Genomic DNA, 23,126 nt, shown 5'->3' with positions numbered 1-23,126 from the left:
CAACTTTCACAAATGCAAACAAAAGACAGTAGTTAATCTTTTTTGTGCAGAAGTGGTATAAGTATGTAATATTTACATCCATACACTAAATATGTATACAATCACATTTGAAATTATAAAATATAAAGATACAGGTCAAGAAACAAATAGAAAATATCAAATAGGCACTGTATAAATATAATATTTTGCAAATAAAATACAGATTTGCATTAATTGTATTTATTCTAGTCTTTGACTTGATCACAATCCAGGAGAAAAAAATAGATGATGAGGCGATGGATACTGTGTTTCTATTGCATTGCAAAAAGACTACTTTCAATTGTACGCACATTTTGATAGCTATATTTCACTAGCAACTTCTTCTGTTTTTAAGCATTTTTAATGGGTATGTGAGGCTTTGCTGGTGTAACATTTAGAAGAACAGAAAAAGGACAGAGACAAGCGCTGGGGTGCAGCGGCAGCCGCTATCCAAGGATCTGGTAACATGCTTACTGGTAATGCCTGTTGTCCTTTCAGCTCATTCTCAGTGGACATGAGAAGCAACTCTAATTCCTTTATTCGCTTTTCTTTCTCAGGATCTTCATCATTATAGTGTCTCTGGAATTCCAAGTTAAGGGAGGAAAAGACAAAGATCTGATCAGAGCCTGTCAATATGACGCCCGTGGCCTATAGTCTTCCCGAACCACCCAGAACCCAAAGAGCCTCGGCATGAAACCAACACCAACTTAACTTCACCACCAGTGAAAACTTCCTGAATGCTATTTTGGAGTGAAGGCAGCAGTGGGGAATCGGAGGAAAGAGTGGGCACTGACTGAAGAGCTGCTTCAACTCATAACATGGGAGCATCAGAAACTTGCCCTGCAAAGTCACTCCAGAAGCCGCGATTGGTAGGTTGCCACTCTCCACCCCCTTTTCTATTAGGTAGGTGAAAATAAGTATTTAGAGGAAATACTTTGAAGCATCTCCTAAATGTGGTGCCTTGCTCAGCAATGTGATCTTACCTGAATGGCTGCCGCAGCTGGCTGAGGAACATTGACTATATTTACATGTAACGCTACAGGATATGGAACGTGGCTGGCGACCTAGATCGAAAATCAAAACAAAGATCAAGTCATCCATGGTTACATATGCTTTAGGGGATTTGGCTTCCTGACGTTTTGTTCTGTGATAGAGGGAAAAACTTTATTGATAAAATTCACTAAATAATTAAAAACAAAACAAAATAAACTAATTTGAAATTTAGCCAAGCCTTTACAACTGGCTAAATAGTGAGAATAAAGTACTCATCTGTTTTGACGAGAAGCATTCCTTAATTAGAAAAAAAACACAATGAAGAATGTAGCCTTAAAATATATTCATGATGTATGAAAGAAGTTTGAATGGAAGAGCTGATAATATTAGCTGTCTGTAACTAAGATTATTTTTCTTGGAATAATTCTGAGTTTTAATACAAAGCACAGAACCCTCTATGATGATTTATTCACCTAAGTCCTTTCTGGCAAGTCTGTAGTCAAATCCATGGAACAGATAGAGAAAAGTAAAAACTATTTATGACTATATTTTCCATAATATTTGCATTTGAGCTCTGTATTATTGTATAAATGTCATCATATATTATTGTTCATTCTGAGATTAATGTCTCTTGATTTTTTCCTCTTTATGCTTCTTGCCTATCTACTATAAATCATTTCTTTCCCTAAATATAAATGTCTTAGAAATGAGGAACAAATCACACCAATTCAAAGGACACAAAAAGCAGACATCAAAAAATCAGCATTACACAGCTCTGCTCACAACTGAGAGCGAGACCTGCCTGTAGTCCCAGCACTGTGGGCGCAGGGGCTGGAGTAAGGCGGGAAGATCATGAGTTTGAGCCTGGTCTGGACAATTTGGTGACTGAGCAAGACCCTGTCTCAAAGAATAGGCTAAGGATGTAGTTCAGTGTAAAGGTCCTGGGTTCAATCCCCAATACCACAAACATAAAGAAAGATGAACATGGAATGATTAAAAGTACTTCTGCTAGGACCCCTACCAAAAATGAACATACAGTCACCCACTGAATTTCAGTTTCAACTAGTATCTCCTCTTTAAATGTAATATTACATTTATTTTTCCACTTTGGAAGATAAAATGTTAGACTAAAAATGTCATCTCCTGTCTTCTACTTTTCCAGTACTTTAAGTAAATTTATATTTAAAAGATAAATTTAGGACTGGGGTTCATTATGTAGCTCAGTGCTTGCCTATCCTCGAGAGGGTCCTAGGTTTGAACCCCAGTATGGCTATAAAACAAAACAAAATCTTAACTGTTAATCAAGTCTGGAGCAGCAAGTTAGAATCGAAGTTTGGATTGTACTCAGCACTAGTTTTCTGAGTTGTGTAATCCTGAACAAATCACTTACAATCCTTATTTTTATATCCATAAATCACGGATAATCACATCTAGTCTTATCTACTTCAAAAGGTACAAGTGAAAAGTGGTCATAAAACATTCTCTGAAAGTATACAGCTGCAAAACATTGCTTCCTGGAGCTAAAATAACCATCTCTCTCTTGATTAAATTCTCAGGAATGGCTTACATTTTGTGCTTCAGAAATGTGGTAATAGGAATAGTCATTGTTAACTGGGGGCTGGCCAGCCGGAGGGAGCTGAGAAGGTGGGGCATGAGCAAAGCCCATCAAAGGATTGTTCTTCTGGAAACTTGCAGCCACTGTTGGCTGGTTGGCCTTAGGAGACTCCTGAAGATAACCTTCCTGTTCCACCTTCCGACGCATTGTAGAATTCCAGTGGTTCTTGATAGCATTATCAGTTCTGCACAGAAATGCATCACATAAAAATTTTACAAACAGAAAACTTAATTCAAGTTAGCAGTTACTGACAGAAAACTGTTTTTAATAGAAATCTTTTCTTTAGGTCTACTAACAGTTGTCTTCTCTTTTTAACTGTCTCATTCTTTTCCACCTTCTAAAATCATGCAATCCCTACTGCCTAACTGAAAATCCACAGGTTTCTCTTGCTTATGTGATCTGGAATGTATGGAGGTTTCTATAAATTCTGGTATCTTTTTACCATTTGGTTTCCTTGGCGAAGGAATATTTTCAGTTCAGTAACACTTGATTTTAATTCTGACCATTTGTGGTACAAAATGCTAATATAGCTTGAAATTTCTGTTTTGAGCATGGGTTAGCCTAGACACCACCACGGGGATTCATAAAGTCTGCAAATGACAGCAGTGGCTGCCTCATTGTCCAATCTTTATTTCTTATAGCATGAGTGAGAAAATGTGAGTCAAAAAATCCTCCTACCTTTTGAAAACCAACCCATTATTCTTATAACCAGACAGTAGTCAGAGTGGGAACAAGAAAGATCCCAAGGGAAAAGACACTAAAATTGCAAAGCACTTTTACTAAAACCTTTTTATTCCCAGCAAAAGTTTTTCAATTCAAAAAAAGAAAAAGAAACAAACAACTCCCCTCACAAAAAAAAAATTTTTTTTTAAAGCTCCCTTTATATGGTTTCCATGGGGTTGGGAGCATATGTGCCAAGGAAAGAGGAAGTTCAATCAATCACCTCTTTAATTTTTTGAAGAATCAACAGCATGTCCTCACAGAGCACACGGGAGAAAGGTCTCCTTTGCCCAACTTCTTGGTTTGCTGAGGCTTTCTGAACCATGAGGACATGCTTTGGGGGCATCAGAAGAAAACACTATATAAGCCATCTTTAAAATGATCTTTTCTCTGCTTTTGGATTAAGAAAGCCAAGAATAAAAAATATCCTTAATATTTTCTATTTTAAAATTTTTAGTAAAAGTAATTTCTAAAATCGACAAAAACCATTCCATGCTGTATCAGGAAAGAAAGTGAGACATGAGCGTCCATAGTTGTCCTTCACAAGGTCATTGTCTTGCCTGGCTTACTGAAAAGAAGGCATGACACTGACATTATTTAAAAACCTGAAAGCAGTATAATTTTATAAATGTATAATTTCTTTATTCATAGAAAAAAATTATCAAGTGCTATAATAAAGGAAATGCAGGTTTTCCTAATACCAAAATGATAGCTGGTCCTTGAACCAGCTACATGAACTCAGAACAGAGACAAACTGTCTGTCCTCTGTTTTTTTGTGTGTGTTTTAAGTCATGTAGTTTACAAAGTGCTTTGACAGTCTTTGTATGTGAGCCTAGCACTGGTCTATGAAACTGATTATTACACATTTTGCAAAGGAGAAAACTGAGGCTGAAGAAAGTTAAAAGACCTGGCCCAAGACTCATCGAATAAATCCTGAAAGTCCATCATCATGTAAACTCTAAGATCTCTTCCAGTTGTAGAAGCTACAGATCTCTTTTAGTTAATGAAAACTAACAACTGATGGGATGTAATTTATTTACAAATCCTTACGTTAATACATGTAATTATTTCATACATTTAAAACAAAATATTCAATACCCAATCCCTTGTTCTTCCCAATCAATATATTTTTTTGACATAGTATTACCGTCCAGGCAGTAGCTTTGCGATTTCTGCCCATCTGTTCCCCAGTCTCTTGTGTGCCTGGTAAATAATTCTGTCTTCCTCTTCTGTCCAGGAGGTTTTCTTAACTTCTGGATTCAAGTGATTATGCCACCTCTCCCTACATTGTTTTCCAATTCTCCCTTTTAAGTGCTTGGCAATAACAGACCAACGTTTCGGACCATATTTCTGTACAAGCTCTATCACCTTCAGATAAACACAAAAATAACCTGTGTTTTAATGTTATGGAGTGAGTCAGTGTAATCACGCTTCACTGTTACAAGAAACTTTAGAAAACTTCTAAATATTTGCTTTCACTCTTTGGAAACATGACAAAGGGCCCCTTACTTGTGTTTGCATACTTCATTTGCATCCTCAGGTTGGGGAACATCCAACAAATATATTTTGGGACTATTCTTAACTATGGTTCACACATTTATGAAGACAGAACTTACTCTCTGATCTTCTTCTTTGGTCCAAGGACCCTTGATGAGCTCAGGGTTTAGAACTTTCTGCCATCGGTGCTGGCACTGCACATCTGTCCGATTCTAGACAAGTATGCACCATCATAAGGATAGGATGTGAGAAGCACACGAAGATGTTATTGAATATGAGTCACACACAGGAAACATGCAGTGCAAACACACAAGGACACTTACGGCACATGTATAAGGAACCCACCTATCCCTCCTTACAGGCTAAAAACATTAAGAATATATCTAAAATTAGAAGCTCACCTCCTGAGGGAAACTGTGCTGCCACATAAATGAAAGGAATGCTAAATTGCACATGTGCCTGTCAGTTTAACCTAACCTCAGTCTGTTGCTTATGGAAATACCTACATGATCTAAGATTACAGATTCCATACTGTCGGGCTTTAGGAGAAACACACCCCAAAGGACTAAAGTCTGCTACCCATTCAAACGAAAAGATATGCTTTAATTTAGCACCACAATATTTATATTGCAGAAGAAGCTAGGATGGCAAGACTGGCTGTGCTGTGTAGGAGCTGGGACTCTTATAAGAAGGAAAAGACAAATAGATAATTCACTGTAACAGAGGGCTGAGTTTGATCCATATGCAAAAAGGAGACCAAAGCAAAATGCTATTGGGGTGGAGAATAAGCATCCCACAGTGGGGAGAAACTTTTTAGGAGTCCAAAGGAGCTTTTTCTATGGGCTTTGGAGGATGGTCAGAAGTCTTAAAGTTGATGGAAAGGGAGAACATTTAGGGGTGAGATCTCCAGAAATAAAAACCCAGAAAAGGCAAAGAGAAATGAGTTTAACCAAACCAGTTTGTAGAGAGAAAGTACGCATCATTGCAGGACCTATCTGCTGGGACCATATAGGAAGGCCTTTCTGGATGGCTAGGTTAGGGCAGTTTATTTAATTTGTAAGGTTCGAAGTCACTACTATTAGTATTGAAGAGATAAGGTACAGCTGCACTTAGGATGCTCCCTCTCCCAGGAACATTTTGGATGGATGAAAACATGGAAGCTACCAGTGGGAAAGCTGTCTAGAAAGCCACTATGATATCCCAGATGAGAGGTCATGGGGCCTGGCCCTGAGAACCATGGGAATAAGGAGGATGAGAGGGGCTGGCAGGAATTCCAGGGTCCTTAGTAACTGTGCAAGCATAGGGTAGTGGGACGAATCAAACAGCATTCTAAAATTTTGAACCTAAGTGCTAAAAGTACGGCTATTGATGCAAATCAGGAGTTTAGAAGAAGCTGACTAGAGAACAATGTCAAGTTTAATCATCAACCATGTAACAAATTATCAGAACTAATCTATATCATCCTAATAAAGCACAAAACAAAATAAGAAGCAACTGCTTAAAAATATTATCTAAACCTTTTAATAATCTCTTTTGAAACCTCAATTATATATTTTGCAATAAAAAATACACATTAAAGGTTGAGGATATAGCTCAGTGGCACAGCACTTGCCTGGCAAGTGTGAGGTCCTGAATTAGATTCTTGGTACAAAAAATATTACATAAATATATATTTTATATATATAAATTATGGGTAGGTCAGCTCTCCACTTCTTTTTTTTTTGGTACCATGATTTCCCACTTGCCAGGCAGTCACTGTTCCCCCTACTTCTTACATGTGAGCAAATACATAATATTTTAATAATGTCTCCAGGAATATTTGATATAAATCTTTGGGAGGAGCTTTTCTTTTACATAAAGAAAAATTTACTAACTTACCGGGAGATAGTTGGCAATAACTTTCCAGTCATCTGTCCCATTCTGTTCCACCAGCTTCTTTAGTTTTTCATCCTAAGACATTTAAACACAGTCTTTGGGTATCAGTCACTTCCTGAATAATTCTGTTCAAGTTATAGTGAACAAGGGAACCAATCACATGATCTAATCCAGAAAAAAACCTCTTAAAATTATTCAATACAGTAGATATTAATATTTTGATTTATAGTAACTGTTAAGAGTTTTATATGGTAGGAAGAGAATAAATTTTATGTTAGACTCAGTAGCCATTTTACTATGGCAAAGATCTTATTTCAACCTCTTTTATATATGAAAAAGAAGATAACCTTTCATACTTAAACTGTAAGGCATTTATACTATAATAAAGTTTTTGTATCAACATAGTCACAGCTTAAATGAGACCAAATTAATTCAAACATAGAAGACGCTAAACATTGATGGGTAACTGGTTCTTCCATTGATAATGATTCACTATCTGCCAGTTCACAAGTGAGTTTCTACATGTTTTCCTTATGCTTCAGCAAAAGTAGCATCCCTACACAAGGCAGGTTCCTGGCAAAATACAGACATGGGACTAGGAAACCAGAGTTAACAACAGAACTTGGATGTCCTTAAGGATCATCCAAGTGCACAATTCCTACAGGTGAAATATGCACTGCCCTGGTGCCTACCTGGGAATCCTGTCTGCTGTAAATGGTGATTCAGGTTTAAATGAAACATAGCACAATGAAACTGAAGGAGAGTTGACACCACTAACTCTAACATGGAATACTCTAAAATTAGCTGCAAAATGTTTTGAGAACCTTAAAGAGAAAGCATTATTTCACCACACATTGTTAATTTTGTTTCTAAGAGATTTTTCCATCCTACAAAGACCAAGCTTTCGGGAATCCAGCAGAAAATGGAGAAAAGAAGATATTTCCCCATCCATTATTGGATGTTTTGAGACCAACCTCTATGCATATGGCTCCACTATACATTATATATCAAGAATACTACACAAATACATTAACACAAGAGGAATTCCATGAGTACTTTATTTTATTTTTTTGAAAATAGCAAGTCATTCATTCAGGGAGCATTTATCAATATCCTACTTTGATGCAAGGAATTCTGGGTTCAGGGAATACAAATAGAAGACATTTAGCCCCACCCTCAAAAGACTTGCAGTCAACTGGAAGAGACACATATGTCACAGCAACAATAAGGAAGAACATGGGGACTCAGTGACATGGGGACCAGGAAGATGCATCCATCATGGTCAGAGGAAGTCAGGGATGCCTCACAGGCAGGCAATGCCTTCATTGGTAATGAAGAGGTAAGAGGTGGTGGGGCTTATGAATGATACACACAGGGAAACAGATGAAGCACAAAATGAAAAGGAGAGAACATTCAAAGAACTCCAAATAATTTAGAAGAGGACGGTACAGCCGATCATGTGGGGTGGTGGTGAGAGACGAGTGCACTGCCTAAGTGGGCTAGGATAGGCACTCCAAGGCTTTATGACTGGAATTTCTGTTTTGTGTAAAGTATGTCATATGTTTTTCTCCATGTTTTGATTAAAAGATTAGTTACCTCTTCCCTGGTCCATCTAGTTTTCCCCAAATGACGCTTTCCAGACTTTGGAAGTAGCCCATCATAGTCATGATCACACATCTCAATGTCTTCATCATCCTCATCACTGCTATATATGCTGTGGAAATAAGAATGGGCAGACGTGGGCTGAAACAAGAGGATTTAAACTATTGGATTACAAAATCACACAAAGACTCCTCAGCAAGTTTCCCAAAGGGTATGGAGATAAAACTTTGCAAACTTGCACAACAAGATTGTTTTCTGCATTCTGTTGCTGTAGTATTCTGGACAGGTTCTGCTGTTGTTGGTATCCACAGATACAGCAAAGGATCTGGCACTTTCCTGCAGCTCTGCATGTTTAAACCTGCTGTTACTGTTAGGCCAGTGACCAAGTTACACATTTGGCAACCTTCCAACCAATCAGAGTTTAAGTTTAAAACTTAATGTTAAAAGTACAAGAAAAGGAATAAGCACCCACATCCTTTACATAAGTGCTCACTCAAAATCTTTCGCATATGTCACATTGCTTAAATAATATTTCCCAAACACAATCAACAAGTCAATATTTTACTCCAATGGAGTTGGTGCTCTACTGAAATTTTTAAAGCTTGAGAAACAATACATCCAATAATATAGTGACAGTCAATCTTTAAAGATTAGAAGATTGGGAGAATTTAAGTGGAAAGGGTTTTAACATCTGACAAAGGATAAGACCTCAAGTTAACCCAACTGTTTTGCAGTTAACATAAATATCAAATTTGTCAAAACTCCAGGCCTGGATGACCAACTTGTGATCATGCTTATAATACTCAGTTTTCAGAGTAACTAAGTGAATAATTAGGCCACTTGATAGACACTGACTTACACTTGTTTTTTCTATCTCTGAATGAATGGCATTTAATATTTTAAAATGTACCTAATTAAAGCCTAAGGATTACCTCCAGAAGAAATCCTTGGGTTAAAAAAAAATTACTGTTTTCAAAAGTGCCTTTTCTTTTATCTAGTTTAGTAAAATTATGCATTTTGGTGACTTTTAAAGTAACTCTACACTTAAAGTTTATTAATCATACACTGGATATGTGAACATAATTTCTGTTTACTTTGTCATAAAGTTCCTTGTAAAATAGGATATGAAAAATTATGCTAGAAGCTTCACTAAAATTTATCATTGTAATATTGATAAACCCATGAAATTAAGGTCAGTTCAAAATAATAGCATAAGCCAGGAATGATGGTACATGCCTATAATCTTAGCACTCTGAGATGCTGAGGCAGGAGGACTGCAAGTTCTCAAGAACAGCCTCAAAATTTAAATACATACATACATACATACATACATACATATATAATGCTAGGGGCGCGTAGTTCAGTGTGAAGGTCCTGGGAACAATCCCAAGTATAAATAAAAATATGTAATAATGGCATAAAATAATATCGTAATGCAAATGACTATTTTTGAAGAGGAAATTTACATTCATAATAAGTTTTGCCTTCTCGAGCTAACCCACAAGCCTGTGCTTGAAAAATCCTGGAGTTCTTAAAATTTAAAACTAGTATTTTGAGCAACAATCTGATGGTCCAGGATGCACGGTGACTGGACATGATCTGTAGTGGAAACATTACCACCAAAATCAGCTACCAATAAAAACCCCACTAAACTGTATTCATAGTTTGTAATCATTTTTCATTCCAAAATGATTTTCCTTTGAAATAAGAGCCTAGAGTTGCTTCACACTATAAACAAAAGGTAGCAAAGAACTTGATCAATAACCATCACAATACTTTCCCTTTCGTGTAAAGCACAATATAATAACAGCAAACCTACTGTAAGCAAAGAGCTGTAAACATCTTTTGAAAGCCTCAGAAAACCCCTAAGTGAAGTAGCCTCTTAAGAAGCATCAAGGATACCGAGAAAACCCAAAGAATCTGAAAGTGGAGACATAGATTCAACTCAAATTAACTTTTTAGGTTTGGCTAGAGCTGGATATCACAGTTTCAGAATCGTGGGCGACATTTTCCAAACTATAATTGGGCACCTCCCTCTTAGTAACAGTTTAACCTAGGAACAAGCGACACAAGCAGCCGCCCACAGGGGGCAGCCAACATCAGGTGAGAAAGAACAGAAGGAATCAGCCGGGCTGGGATTCTGGAAGCTAAGGTGCCAGAGCTCCTCCGGCCTCCACATAAATGCTTGACTTGTACAAATCACTTTGTCTTGGGACTTGTTGGCTCGCTACGCACAGGGGCTTAGATTCCATTTTTAAGGTACTTTCCATAGCGCGCAAATGACGCTTCCATGTCCTTCGTGCTACTTCAAACTTAAGCACGGGCACAGATGTGCAAAGCCAAGGTCTTGTGCAAAAAGAGGCGCGAGATTCCTGCCAGTCCTGAAGGGATCTCGAGGGCTGCAGGTTGAGTCCAGGGCTGTTCTCTACCAGCAGGCCTGGCACAGGGCTCGCCTTTGAGCTGTGCACGCGATTGCCTTGCTCTAAAGCGTTCTGGTCGCCTGAGTAGCATGATTAATTTCTACTGAGGACCTGAAATAACTTTTCCTTTATCTGCACTGACAAGATCACAGACCCAACAGTCAAAGGACTTTCAAAGGCTGATTTCAGGCTTCATGCATTCGACTCCTCCACCTGCTAGACCCGGTGTGGTTACAAGAGTACAACTATGAATATTACCTTCTGTCAAGGAAACAAACCGTGCAAAGAAACGATAAAGAAAAAATAAGTGCTGGGGAGGGGGTTGGGAAGTGGGGGGAGCGGGAGGAAGTGCCTTGCGGCCGCTACTGTGATTCTAGAAAAGGGGTTCAGACTCATTTCGCTGACCTGGTTAATAATCCCTGCCGAGTTGACGCTGGCCCAGCAAGAAACGGCTCGGAGCCCGCAGCCGGGTTTCTCTTCCCCCTGAACCAGGTTCAAGGCTCCAGCCCCCTCCCCGTCGTCTCCTTTCGGGGCTACCTGGGAGCCACAGGGAACCTGCACGGCCCCGCCCCGCGGGAGCAGCCGCGACCTGGGGCGCAGCGCCTTGCCGCTCCCTCCCAGCTTCCTCCTCCTGCTGCCAGTTTCTGCTCCCCACCAAACAGGTGACCCCAGTGCTCTCCAGCTAAGTCTCAAAGGCGAAAGGTGAAACCTTTGAAGGGGCGGCACCCGCGCTTAGAGCCGCCGGCCGGGCGAGGCGTAGGGAACCAATGTCCCCCAAAGTGGGCCCTCTGTGTCTCCGCCGCCCTGCCAAGCGGAGGCGCGGCTCCCGGCTCTGCAGAACCCGGCCCCAGGGTGCTGCTGCAGAGCCCACGCCCACGCTCTTTGCAACTTCCCAGCGCCTCAAGGAGACCAGTGCCCGCCGGTGCAAAAAGCAAATAAGTCCGCGAAAATCAAACAACCCGAGGAAAAGCAGGTGGACTGCTTCGCCTCCATGGACTTCCCCACAACCCCTTGGCTAGGGTCCGCTCGGTCGCCCAGCCGAGGCGGCAGTAGCAGGGCGCAGGGAGGAGCGGCCGCGTCCACGTGTGCGAGCCGAGCCAGGACCTCTCGCCTAGGGCAATGGCCCGCGGCGTTTGTGTGGGGTTTGCACAGCGGCGACTGGGTGTGCTGCAGGCCTCCGTCCCTTTGCCCCGAGCGGCGACCACTACTGCCACTGAGCCAGCGCTTGCACCCGCCGCTTGCAGGGAGCCCCAGAATGTGGAGACCAGGAAATTTAGGGGCCACTGGAAGCTGAACTGCCAACAAGTGACAGTTCCGACGAGTATTTCCCTCCAACTGCGCTCCTTCCCCAACGCGAGGCCAAAATGTAAAGGGATCTCCCGCCCATCATCCTGGGGAGCCTTTCCAAGTGCGGTGACAGGCGCGGCGCGGGCGCGCGTGGGTGCACATGCAGTGTCTGCAGTAGAAATAAAAGCCTCTCAGAGAATAACGATCCGAGCCTTCCAAACTAGGGCTTAAAACAATTTGAAAAGCCTGTTCGTCCCGTAAAATCTTCTTTTCAGCCGTCTGTCAGCTGCCACATTTCCTTGCCTCCATAAAGAATGAATGAAATTGAAATGAACTACCTGCAGCTACAAAACAGTCCGGCGTATTTTCCTGTATCTGCCATATGCTCCACTTCCAAGTCCAAACATAACTCAGTTCATCCAGCGATTAGGCTGCGACTCCGTCGCAGACCCCCGAGGCATCAAGCCAGGTACCTGGTGAGCTCCCCGAGGTTGGTGGGCACCGCTCTGCACCTCCCCCCAGCCCCGGCTCGAACAGGCTGCTTTTTGTCCCCTAAAGAGAAAGGGATCCCCATGCAACTTGCAAATAAGCCATAAGGCATGCTTCCTAACGTCCTGATAGGTTTCCGCAGGCTCCCATTCATCTGGCTCTCCAGCGGTTTCTGCGGACCCGGCAGGGGCTCCTGGCGCTCTCAGGATCTGACAGCCCCGCAGAAGATCTGGGAACGAATTCCCACCTGCTTCCAGACGCCCGGCGCCCGCGCGCCCCCGCCTCCAGCCGCCCGCGCAGGCCCCCTGTTACCTGTGCCGGGGTCTTCGGGCCATGGCGCGGCGGGCGCGGGGCTCCTCCGAGAGCCGCGGGGACCGCACTGGCTGCTGCCTCCCGCCGCCCGCCGCCTTGCCTGCCTCTCTCCCCGGCTGCGCCGCGGCGCTCCGCACCGCTGGGGCGAAGTTTCTCAGGAGAAAGAGGAGGAGGAGGCGGCCACGGAGGAGGAGGCGAAGGAGGAGGAGGAAACAGGTTGATATTAAAGTGTAAACTCTGTAAACAGAGATGCCATCAAACAAAGAGCTTTGGACACTCCCCCTCCCGCCAAATCTGGCGCCCCTGCAGTGCGCACGCGCCCTGCCCGCCGCCTCCGCGGTCGCCCTGGCTGCAGCCCACGGGGCTCCCGGGCCGGGCCGCCGCTCCCCTTCGGCCCTCGCGCCGCTGCGCGGCTCCTGGCGCGCCGTGAGGCCGGGAGGCGCGCGGGCGCGGAGCCCAGCCCGGGAGGGCGGCCGGGGTCCGCGACGGCGCCTTTTCCTGCGCAAACCTCGCTAGGGGCCGCCGAGGCCGCCTCCTCCTCCAGGGCAGCGCCCCGCGCGCTCCCGGGCACCCCAACTCCTGCCTGCCGCGCTCGGACTCGGGGTCGCGGGGGTGGGGAGCGGGGACCCCGCTCTGGGGACTGGGTTTCAGGCAGGGCTGAAAACGGCCCTCTGGAGATGGAGCAGTTGGAGAAGGGGCTAGCAGAGGGTAGGATTTTTTTTTTCAGGGGTGTTTGGCTCTGTCTTTTTAAAAATTAAACAACATCCTTAATGAACTTGTTAATGACAAAGGATACTTGAGCGCCAGTGGGCCTGTGGCTGTCACCACTCACACAGAAGCAGCGCCTGGCCCAGCTTTCGCTCCCCTCTGGCCTCCTAAAGCCCACAAGCCTCCTCCGTGTTGTCACACGCCTTTCTCACCCGGGCACACGCCCTGCACCACCCACCCCGCCCCAGCCGGGCGGCGCCCACCACGCACCTCTGCCCCTGCGTGGCGCGCGCCCCGAGCTGCATCACACCTGCACAAATCCACAGGTCTGCTCCGCCCGCCCCTGGCACAGCGCGGGAAGGCTCACGTTTGCAGCAAGGTTTTAAAAGTTAAGCACTGAGTGGTGACCGAGGTCACTGTCCGTGGTTAGTGGAATGTGGGGGCTCTGTTTTACCAGCTTGCCAGGTTAGCAAAGATAGTTCGTTTAACCGGGGGCTCCGGAGGCAGTAAAGAGAGAACTGCTGAATTTATAAGGATTGATGATTGGGGGGAATTTTAGGGGAGTTTTAGTTTTACTTCCGTTTATAGATTAGTACCATTGGGGATTTTTTTTTTTCATTCTCTACACACACTAGTTTATTTTTCCTTTAATCTTTAAGGAGTTTGAGACTATTGCTGACTGGGTTTGTGGGTGTCCCATGTGCCCTAGCAGTTCAAACTTAGCTCAGAAAGCATTTTTTTCTTACTAAAAAAGCATGTTCTTACTAAAATGAGTCATAATTTTATTAAATGGTGAAGCATGCTAGGTTTCAAGACTACCTGGTGTTTGAAACTTGCTTAAAGTTTGTTATATAGTTTAAATCATTACCAAAACATGATAGTTGTATGTAAGCCTTTAACAGTCCTTTCTTTGTGACCAAAAAAAAAAAAAAAAAAAAAAAAAAAAAAAAAACACCGAGAGAAAATTATTGTGAGATATTTTAGTTCGCAATTTCAAAAGGCAAGTCATTTGCAAGTAGATACATTTTTAAAGCCAATATTGATTCCTAGGTTCTATAGTGCAATTTCTTTCTTCATATAAAAGTAAAATTTAAAAAGCATCAATGATAAACATGTAGACACCCCTAAAGAAACTACATTGCGTCTTTGAGATTACTTTATGAATCCTACTGGCATGATTTCTTAGATAAATAGTCTCTGAACCCTTGCTAAAGAAAGTTAATAGCTGTTTCTCAAAATTCTTAGCAGGTGGAACTTTATGAAACTGTAAGTGGAAAGTTACTAATTTCAATTTTTATTTCCTTTGTATATCATTTTGATATGGATTGGTATGGATTGTTTTGTGAATTCGTATTGTTGCTCTTCAGATATCTAGCCATGTAGTTTTACATTTTTTTTCCTCATATAGGTGACAATAATATGTGTGGGCATGCCTATGCCAGTAAATAATGTACATTCCATAATTTCATGTAGCTAATTTGTTTTATATTGCTTCTGATAGGTATGGAAGCATAAAATCAAGTGGAGTCATCAAAATTCTTGGATCCATGAAAACATATTTTCAAAGACATTGCAGAATACTTGTTGTAACTATATTTATACATTTTTCCTTCCCCTTGCAATTATGACAAATGCATTTTTAGATGATGATTTTATATATTTCACCATTCTGTCTTTTTTGTTTTTAAAGATCTACAATACCAGTTATTTTAGTTGTGGCAGAGATGGAGGTAAATTCACACAGTGTTTTAATTGTGATGTTCTAGACAGGGGCCAGAAAATTTTCTTATAAAAGACTAGAATGGCAAATGTTTCACACTATTGAGTTCCATATTCCTCAGTTTCTTTGTCTTTCTTTCCTTCTTCTTTACAGCCCTTTACAAGTGTAAAAACCACATTTAACTTGAAGGCTATACTCAGCTTGTTAGCCATAGTTGGTGAACCCTACAACAGTGACCCTCAATCTGTGTGTGTGTGTGTGTGTGTGTGTGTGTGTGCGCGCGCCAGGAATTGAACTCAAGGCCTTGCCCTTGCCCTTGCGGGGCAGGTGCTTCTGCCACTGAGCTATACCCCTGGCCCACCGGGGTTCAGCTCAGTGTCGTAAGTGCCTGGTTGGCAAATGCGAGGCTGTGAGTTTGATCCCTGACACAAAAAAAAAAAAAAAAAAAAGAAAAGAAAAGAAAAAAGAACTTAAAAGTACTATGTTCCTGGCCCAAGACTTTAATTCTTTAGTGTCAGAATCACTCAGTTTACCAATGAAAAATGCACAGTTCCCGACTGTCCCTTCAGTGACAGATACAGTGTGTCTGAGGAGGCCCAATGGTCTGACGGTGGAACTCAGATGGTGTTCATGGAAGAAGTCCCCAGGCCACTTGTGATAATCTTAGCTATTTTGGTCTTTTTTTCTGTTTGCCAGTATTCCTCTGCCACCTTCCTTTCCTCCTTCCTTTTCACCTCTCCTGAGGATTGAGGCTGTCACCAAAACTCAGTCTTTTTTAACACCTGGGGAAGTTGGTGCAGTGACCAAAGGGACAGGCCAGCTTTCCCCCTCCTCATTTACTGCTAAACTTCAACCTCACGTCCGACACTCAAGGGAAAAGGAATTACTTGGTCACTCATTGAGCATCACTATGATTCTCCCCTCAAAAACGCAAGCACTTGACACAGTTTATTTGCCTCTAAACATCAGGAAAGCGCTGAAGGAAGAAATGCAAAATATGTGAATTACTGCCTTTTTGCTTTGGCTGCAGAGACATGGGCGTGTCAGTCAATGATGAATGTGTTCGTTACACCTAAAATGTGCCAAAAACTTAATTGATTAAACAATAATCTTACAGGTGAATCGTATGGTGACAGCCCAGGTCTCAGCAGTTCTGTGTCTAGAGCCCACCTTTGCTATAGCACTTCCTAAACCCAATTTGGCTCGGGCCATTAAATAGTTACAACAGATACCGAATGGTTAAAGTACAGACAATTTTTGATCATTTCATCTAATGAACGACAGCTGTAGCATGTATCATTGACATCCACAGGTTTGAGATGGACCTGGTTGGTTCTCAGTAAACCTTTTTTTCCCTTCTCTCTTTCTCTCTCCCTCCCTTCCTCTTTTTGTATCAGGAATTGAACTCACAACCTCACACTTGCCAGACAGAACCTAGCCCTTCTTGATAAACTTCTTAGTAACAACAGTGGGGTGATTCCTGCTTTAGTGCATTCTATTTAATAGAACCTGCATGGTGACCAAAATATTTTTATCTTTAAATGATTTCTAGTTTTGACACTTCTTGCTTGTTTCTACTTTCCATATTTTCGTCACCTTGTATATTTCTATGACAACCAGTCCACATCTTTTCATCGCCATTTGAACTGAGTCTTAAAGGTATGAGCCTTTCCATGAAAGAAGAGGAATGTTCCAGAGGAAGGGAAAATGGGAGCATAGCGCACAGTCAGGACTCTAGGGCACTTTCGCAGCACAGGAAACACAGAGTGGTCCAAAATGACTAGAACAGGAGAGTTTCAAAGGCTCTATGTGTGTGTGTGTGTGTGTGTGTGTGTGTGTGTGTGTGTGTACTAGGACAGCTATCTAAGCACAGTTGTCCATTTGGAAGCTTAATCTAATCATACTGTTACATAGATTGGAGTGAGAAAAGACTGAAGGAGAAAGACCACTTAATTAATCCGGACCAGGGCAGAGCCCTAAGTAAAAAGAAAAGAGACAGATCAGAAGACCACTGCAGAGGCCATGTGCCTTCAAAATTTAGCAACTGATTGGATGTGTATTGGAGGCACCATTAATAGAAATAGGGAAGTTAAGAGGGGAAGAGAAGTGTGCACTAGGAGACTCAAAAAGGAACATATTTTAGATTCAAGTGTGTGAAGTTTGTGGTTTCTTATGGAAGAGATCGGGGTTGAGTCGTTCAGCCGGTAGTGGAGTGTGGGTCCAGGGCCTGTGGGAGGGGGCGGACCAGGGCAGTAAACGCACTGGAACAAAGTCCTGAGCCGATTGTTAGGCACAGCCATTTAAAAAAGAACATTATGTAAACTTACAATTTATATTTATATTTTAAAAGGTAATAAATATTTAAAACTCATCATTTCATATTTTACTACATTTTTCCTATTATCTATGTCTGCAGGGTTGTTCACATCTATTGTATCTCTGTGGTAGAAGTGCTATTTGATGTATGCTCCTGTACATCTCTTTCCAAGTTTACGTGCAGTGAATTAGTATTAGTGGCTTGAAACTGACTATGGCTGGAGTATTCACACCAGAGGAAGTGGCAAGTTATGCACACTAAGAGATGCTTTCCCTGGAAAACTGGTGGCATCATACTCAGTAAATGCTACATTTACAATTTTATTTACATGGAGGGAATAATTGTGCCCTATCATAAATTTGCTAATATGCCTTTAGATGTAAAGAGGACTAAAGGAAAGTCACGGAGGATATTTGAGGTGAAAAGGGGGCCAGATTCTGATAGGCAGAGGATAGGAATAGAACATTTTTTAGCTACATACTGTGTAAATAATTTTCCAATTTCTTCATTTGATAGAATTCCATAATCTTCCACCTGATTTTGGAAGATTGTAATTTACTTTAATATTTACTAGGAAATGGCTTCAAATATTTTTGACTATGAGTTATAATAACAAACACATTTTATGTCCCATCTTGACATACATGTGTATGTATACACACACACACACACACACACACACACACACCACGCACGCACGCACCAACTTCACAAAACAATGTTTACATTTTATTTCCAATTGTCCAATCAGGGTTTGTCTTTTTTTTTTTTTTTGAGATAGTGTCTTGTTTTGCAGTTTAGGCTGGCTTAGAACTACGTAGTCCAGGCTGGCCTTGAACTCATGATGGTCCCTCCTGCTGCAGCCTCCCAAATGCTGGTATGTGCCACCACACCTGGACAGCCATGCAACCTGACGCATTCCACCCAATTCTGTCCACTTTGGTTCAGAGCCTAAACTGTGTTTATTCCCTGTGTACAGGCAGGGAACCAACTGCTGCAGAGAGTGAAGGCCTTACCTCCTTCTTTAGAAGATCTGCCTTAGGGAATCACTAAGTCTATTGCAAGTGACAGAGCACTTTTCAAGACAGTGAGGGGAAGTCCTCAAAACCAGTTGACAAAATTGATTTCTCTTCCATCTCTCCTCACAACTGATCTTAGAACATGTCTCTTCTTTTTGTTTACTTTCCTCACATATGTTATAAAATGTAAAATAGCAGCTTTCAACGTCACTCAACAAAATTCAAGCTTTTATTTATAGAAATGCAAACAGAAACAACAACAAAAAAGATGAATAACATTTAGAGGCTTATTAGAGTAACAAAATGACAAGATGTCCATCCACATCACTCTCCTCAAGTGAGTGGGCAGAGCTGGGTTTCTCTGAGCCTCCTATGCAGTAAAAGCTCTGTACAGGTGTTTTAGTCTTTAAGCTTTGATTTTCCCCCACAATACACAGGTTTCCATTTTAGCTTTGGGTACCTGACAGTGTTTTCTTATTTCCTCTGCACATTGATAAACATGTATAGAATGTTTACTCTCCGTCAGGCCCCGGATTGACACGGGCCTATGGAGACAGAAAAGGGACTCTTTGCAGCATATTCCTGCTCATACTAGGCCTCTTTTCCATCTTATTGTTGCTACCTTCTTTTAGGTTACCATTATCTCACCCTGAACTACCATAATAGCCCCTAATTAATTTTCCACCCTGTGGCTTCTCTCTCCCCCATCCATTCTACATCCCAGTGCTCCACGAATCTCATTACAGCCACTTTGGGCTGTTTAGTCATCTGTGTAAAGACCCATAACTGGCTCCCTAATGTTGTCAAGATAAGATCTGAACTCCTTAACTTGGCATCCCTGTCTTGAGCGTGGTCTGGCCTCTGAGCCTGTACAACCTTCCCCCCGGGGTGATAGTATTTAATAACTGGGATGGCTCCCATACTAACCAATCAGAAAAGGCTTGGCGGTAGACACCCTGCAGAGCTCAACTGGGGACATTGGCTCAAGGCCACTTTACCTCACAACCAACCTGCCTTCCAGGTTGAACTCCTACCACACTCTCTTCACTCCTGTCCTCCCTAAAATACCACCGGCAGTCCAGGCCTTCGCTTGCACCATCCTCCAGCCTTCGAGGCCTTCCTTCCTCCTCTCTGCTTACTGAAGTGGCATGCATCCTTCAAGCCTCCAGGGAAGCCCGGCTGTTCCTTTGAAGCCTTCCTAGACTGCCCTAATGCAGAGTCATCCCTCCCACCCGGGCACTGTGTGAATGCCTATTTTCCTTACCCTCCACTGAGCAGGTGGTTGAATTTCCCCCTTTGCTTGCCATCTACCTATCTATCTAATTTTTAAATAAATGTGTATTGTCTCACCTGAAGTGTTGATTTTCCTTTGCTGCATACCTAATTTCTGGAACTATCTGGAGCATTGCTATGTACATAAATGCGCTGATGACTATGCAGGAGGAGTTGGTTTGAGCTGTTTGTTGTTGGTTTGTTTGAAATGCACTTAAAGCCTCACCTTGGAATTTTAGTGTTCACAGCATGCTTTGCCATATGTTGCTTTATTTCATCCTCTTAGCGGTTCCTGTCTTCTGCCTCAGTCCCTCTTACTGCCGCCAGCCCCCATTTTATGTTTTCCATTTGCAGATGGGTGACTGAGGTTGAGAGAGGCAAACTGATTTTTCTCAGCTCACACAGAGAACGAATTGCGGAGGTGCAGGGTACACCCAGGTTTTTCACCCTGAATCCTGAATTCTTTCTTCTATTCTGTGGTAGCCTCCAGCTTATTTTAATTTCTATGCATGTGTGTTCTTGTAATTCTGCTCAAATTGTGGGTCCACCCGATGTATTTAATTCTCTCCTCAGGTAAAAGTTGATAAGCTTACAAATTGTAGCAACATCATAATTTTGATCTTAGTCGCAAGGCTTTATTTGTATAGATTGCTATCCTTTAGGCAATGTTACCTTGGAAGGGTTTTTTTAAGCTTGTTACCTCATATATTATTTTTCTGAAGCTTATTTCTTCCTTTCCTATCATTATATGTTTATCTCCATTTATTTACTTTAACATATCTTTATATAATACTGAGTTTACCTCAAAGTAAATTCCTTGACCTCAGGGAACCATCCATTTTGAAACTAGTAATAAAGTGGCTAAAAGGACGAATGCTTAATGTTAACAACTGTGAAGAGGTTTCTTCGGGAAAACCATGTGATAAGAACTAGCATTTTTCTAATCATTGGCTTAATTCTTATTTTTCTAAAAATGCCCGAACTTGAAGTCTAAGCAAATTAAGTGCTTAATCCAAGCAGAATCCAGGTGAGAGAGAATAGCTTTAAGGCTGTTAGCATTTTTATTTGGCCATTCACATCAACTGGAGAATGTAATTTTTTTGTTTTTAGTACTGGAGTTTGAACCCAGATCTCTAGGTGTTATGCAAACACTATACCACTGAGCTACATCTACACCTCTTTTTATTTTAAATTTTTAAAAAATTAATTTTAATTTTTTGAGACTAACTTACCCTGGATACTTTGAAGATGTGATGTTCCTATCTTAGTCTCTCAAGTAGCTGAGCTTACAAACATGTATCACCATGGCTAGCTAAACGTACTTAAATGGAAATAGTCTGAGGATAAAAGTGTACTTGTATTCTTTGTGTTTAAATTTATTGCTAGAAATACAAAATGGTTGTGAGCATGTAAAATCTATATTATGATATTATGGTATCTATAGAGATTAATTATTCTGGTTTACTTTTCAACAAAAGTAATTGGATAACTGTGAGTTTGAGGCCAGCCTGGGCTACACAGAACGTACAAGCCCAGCCTGAATTGCATAGCAAAACTCTGTCTCATAAAAAAAAGAAAGAAGGAAAAGAAAAGAGAAAGAGAACTTTTACTGTCACACCAGAACACTTTTCTTAACTGTTGACATGTATGTAAATGTATGAGGTGGTATTACTAGTAAAATATGAAAAAGGTTTCACTCTGATGAGTTTAAAGGTATCTTCCAATGTATAAATATAAGAATTTTCATGATGATAATGTTGATTAAATCTCTGAAACATTTCATAGTACATTTCATATTAAATAGGTTTCTTTGAAACTATAGATTTTATATACAGATTTTTTTCTTTTCTTTTTTCAGTGATGAGGATCAAAATCAGAGCCCTGCATATGCCAGACACGTGCTCTACCAGCAAGCTGCAACTCAGGAGTAGATTTTGTAGATGAAAAACCTGATGCGGCTCCTCTGTACTAGTAAACAATATCTTGCCATGTTATGGCTTCGTTGGTTCCTTCTGAAGACTGTCAACAGATTTTGCACAGAATGACTCACTCCAAAAAAAATGCCAACTAAAGTTTTGAAATTACGGTAGGCCAGGTTGCTGCTCTTCTCCAGCAGTGAAGGGTATGAACCCCTTTCAGCTGTAGTCAAGTCAGGAACTTGAAGTCACCTGAAACTCTCCCAACCCAACATTCTATCAAGCACAAAGTCCTGCTAAATGCAATTCTTTCAATGTGATCAGAAACAGATTTTTTATCCTTCCTTCCAAATGCAACAGCTTCAACACTCACTAACGGCTTCACACCAACTCTTTACAGCTGTCAGACAGAAAAGTTCCTCAGTGCGGTGCTGCCCATGATACTCTTTTGCTTAAAGCCCTTCTCTGGACCAGTAGACCGGGGACATTTCAAAACTGTTTTTAAACTACACATGATCCTCTAACATCCTATTACCCCGCAAAACAATCTACTTTACAGATCAAAAATCTTTAAAACCTTAGCATTGAATCAAAGATTCTTCATACTCAGATCATACTCAGAACTGGTAATCAGTCATTCCTCATAGGTTCACTATGTACACCATAATGATCTGTGCCCAGGTAACTTGCTTATTCTGATCCTCTGTTTGCTGCTCCTTTAGTGACTAATTCCTCCTATCTGTCCAGCCTCAGTTTAGAGGACTGCTGCTCAAAAATTCTTCCGTGGCACACTGAATACTTCAGTGTTTTAGCCAAGTTCTTATGTAATGTCCAATGTTTGTTTTGTATCTCTCTTGCACCCTTAGGAACAGTGAGTCTTACACTTCAGTGGTGTAAGGTGCAGATTCCTGGTGTCCAGAAGTCTAGTTAGGAGGGTTAGCTGAGAGTGGGATTTTGCATTATTAACAGGCAGAATCCGGTGATGCCAATGTGATGGCTTGTGGACCTGAATATACATACCTTAGAAGCTAAGATTTCAAGTTTTGTGTAACAAATCTTTTGTACTCTGTAAAGCATTCTGTAAATGTTGTAGGCACTGAATTAAACTGAATATAATTATAAATGCAAGAATTGTGTCAGGTCCTTGGGGATTTTTTTTCCTTTTAGGTCTTTGCCTGTCTATTCACTCCCACCTCACCAAAAACACCACCACCACCCAAAAACCAAAAACCCTCATTCTTGTCTTCTGTCTGACTGCCTCAGGGAAAACACCACCCATGGAAATACTTAGTAATGAACAGTATCAGACAGACCAGTCAAAAATGAAAATTGGCCAATAAAATTAA

General features: G+C 41.5%; 1 protein-coding gene across 3 annotated transcripts in view; it reads right to left on the bottom strand.

The window, feature by feature from the left end:
- Positions 1–13,100, bottom strand: part of Myb (MYB proto-oncogene, transcription factor) — a 34,973-nt gene extending 21,873 nt beyond the window's left edge. Inside the window, exons 1-8 of one of the 3 annotated variants that reach the window (XM_063232977.1) lie at positions 12,829–13,100; positions 8,315–8,432; positions 6,722–6,793; positions 4,963–5,055; positions 4,494–4,714; positions 2,579–2,810; positions 1,002–1,082; positions 493–597 (exon numbers count right to left, since the gene is read on the bottom strand). In XM_063232977.1, the coding sequence (XP_063089047.1) occupies positions 493–597; positions 1,002–1,082; positions 2,579–2,810; positions 4,494–4,714; positions 4,963–5,055; positions 6,722–6,793; positions 8,315–8,432; positions 12,829–12,851 (945 nt within the window). In that variant the 5' untranslated portion in view covers positions 12,852–13,100. The remainder of the gene's footprint in view (positions 1–492; positions 598–1,001; positions 1,083–2,578; positions 2,811–4,493; positions 4,715–4,962; positions 5,056–6,721; positions 6,794–8,314; positions 8,433–12,828) is intronic. The other 2 variants (XM_063232976.1, XM_063232978.1) reach the window with 2 other exon arrangements.
- Positions 13,101–23,126: the final 10,026 nt, after the last annotated feature.

This window comes from Cavia porcellus, unplaced genomic scaffold (genome assembly GCF_034190915.1).
Source record: "Cavia porcellus strain 051 isolate PalLab524CR breed Dunkin Hartley unplaced genomic scaffold, mCavPor4.1 scaffold_22, whole genome shotgun sequence".
Classification (NCBI taxonomy): domain Eukaryota; kingdom Metazoa; phylum Chordata; class Mammalia; order Rodentia; family Caviidae; genus Cavia; species Cavia porcellus.
Note: the sequence above shows the minus strand (reverse complement) of the source record. Positions and strands in the feature narration are given on the sequence as shown.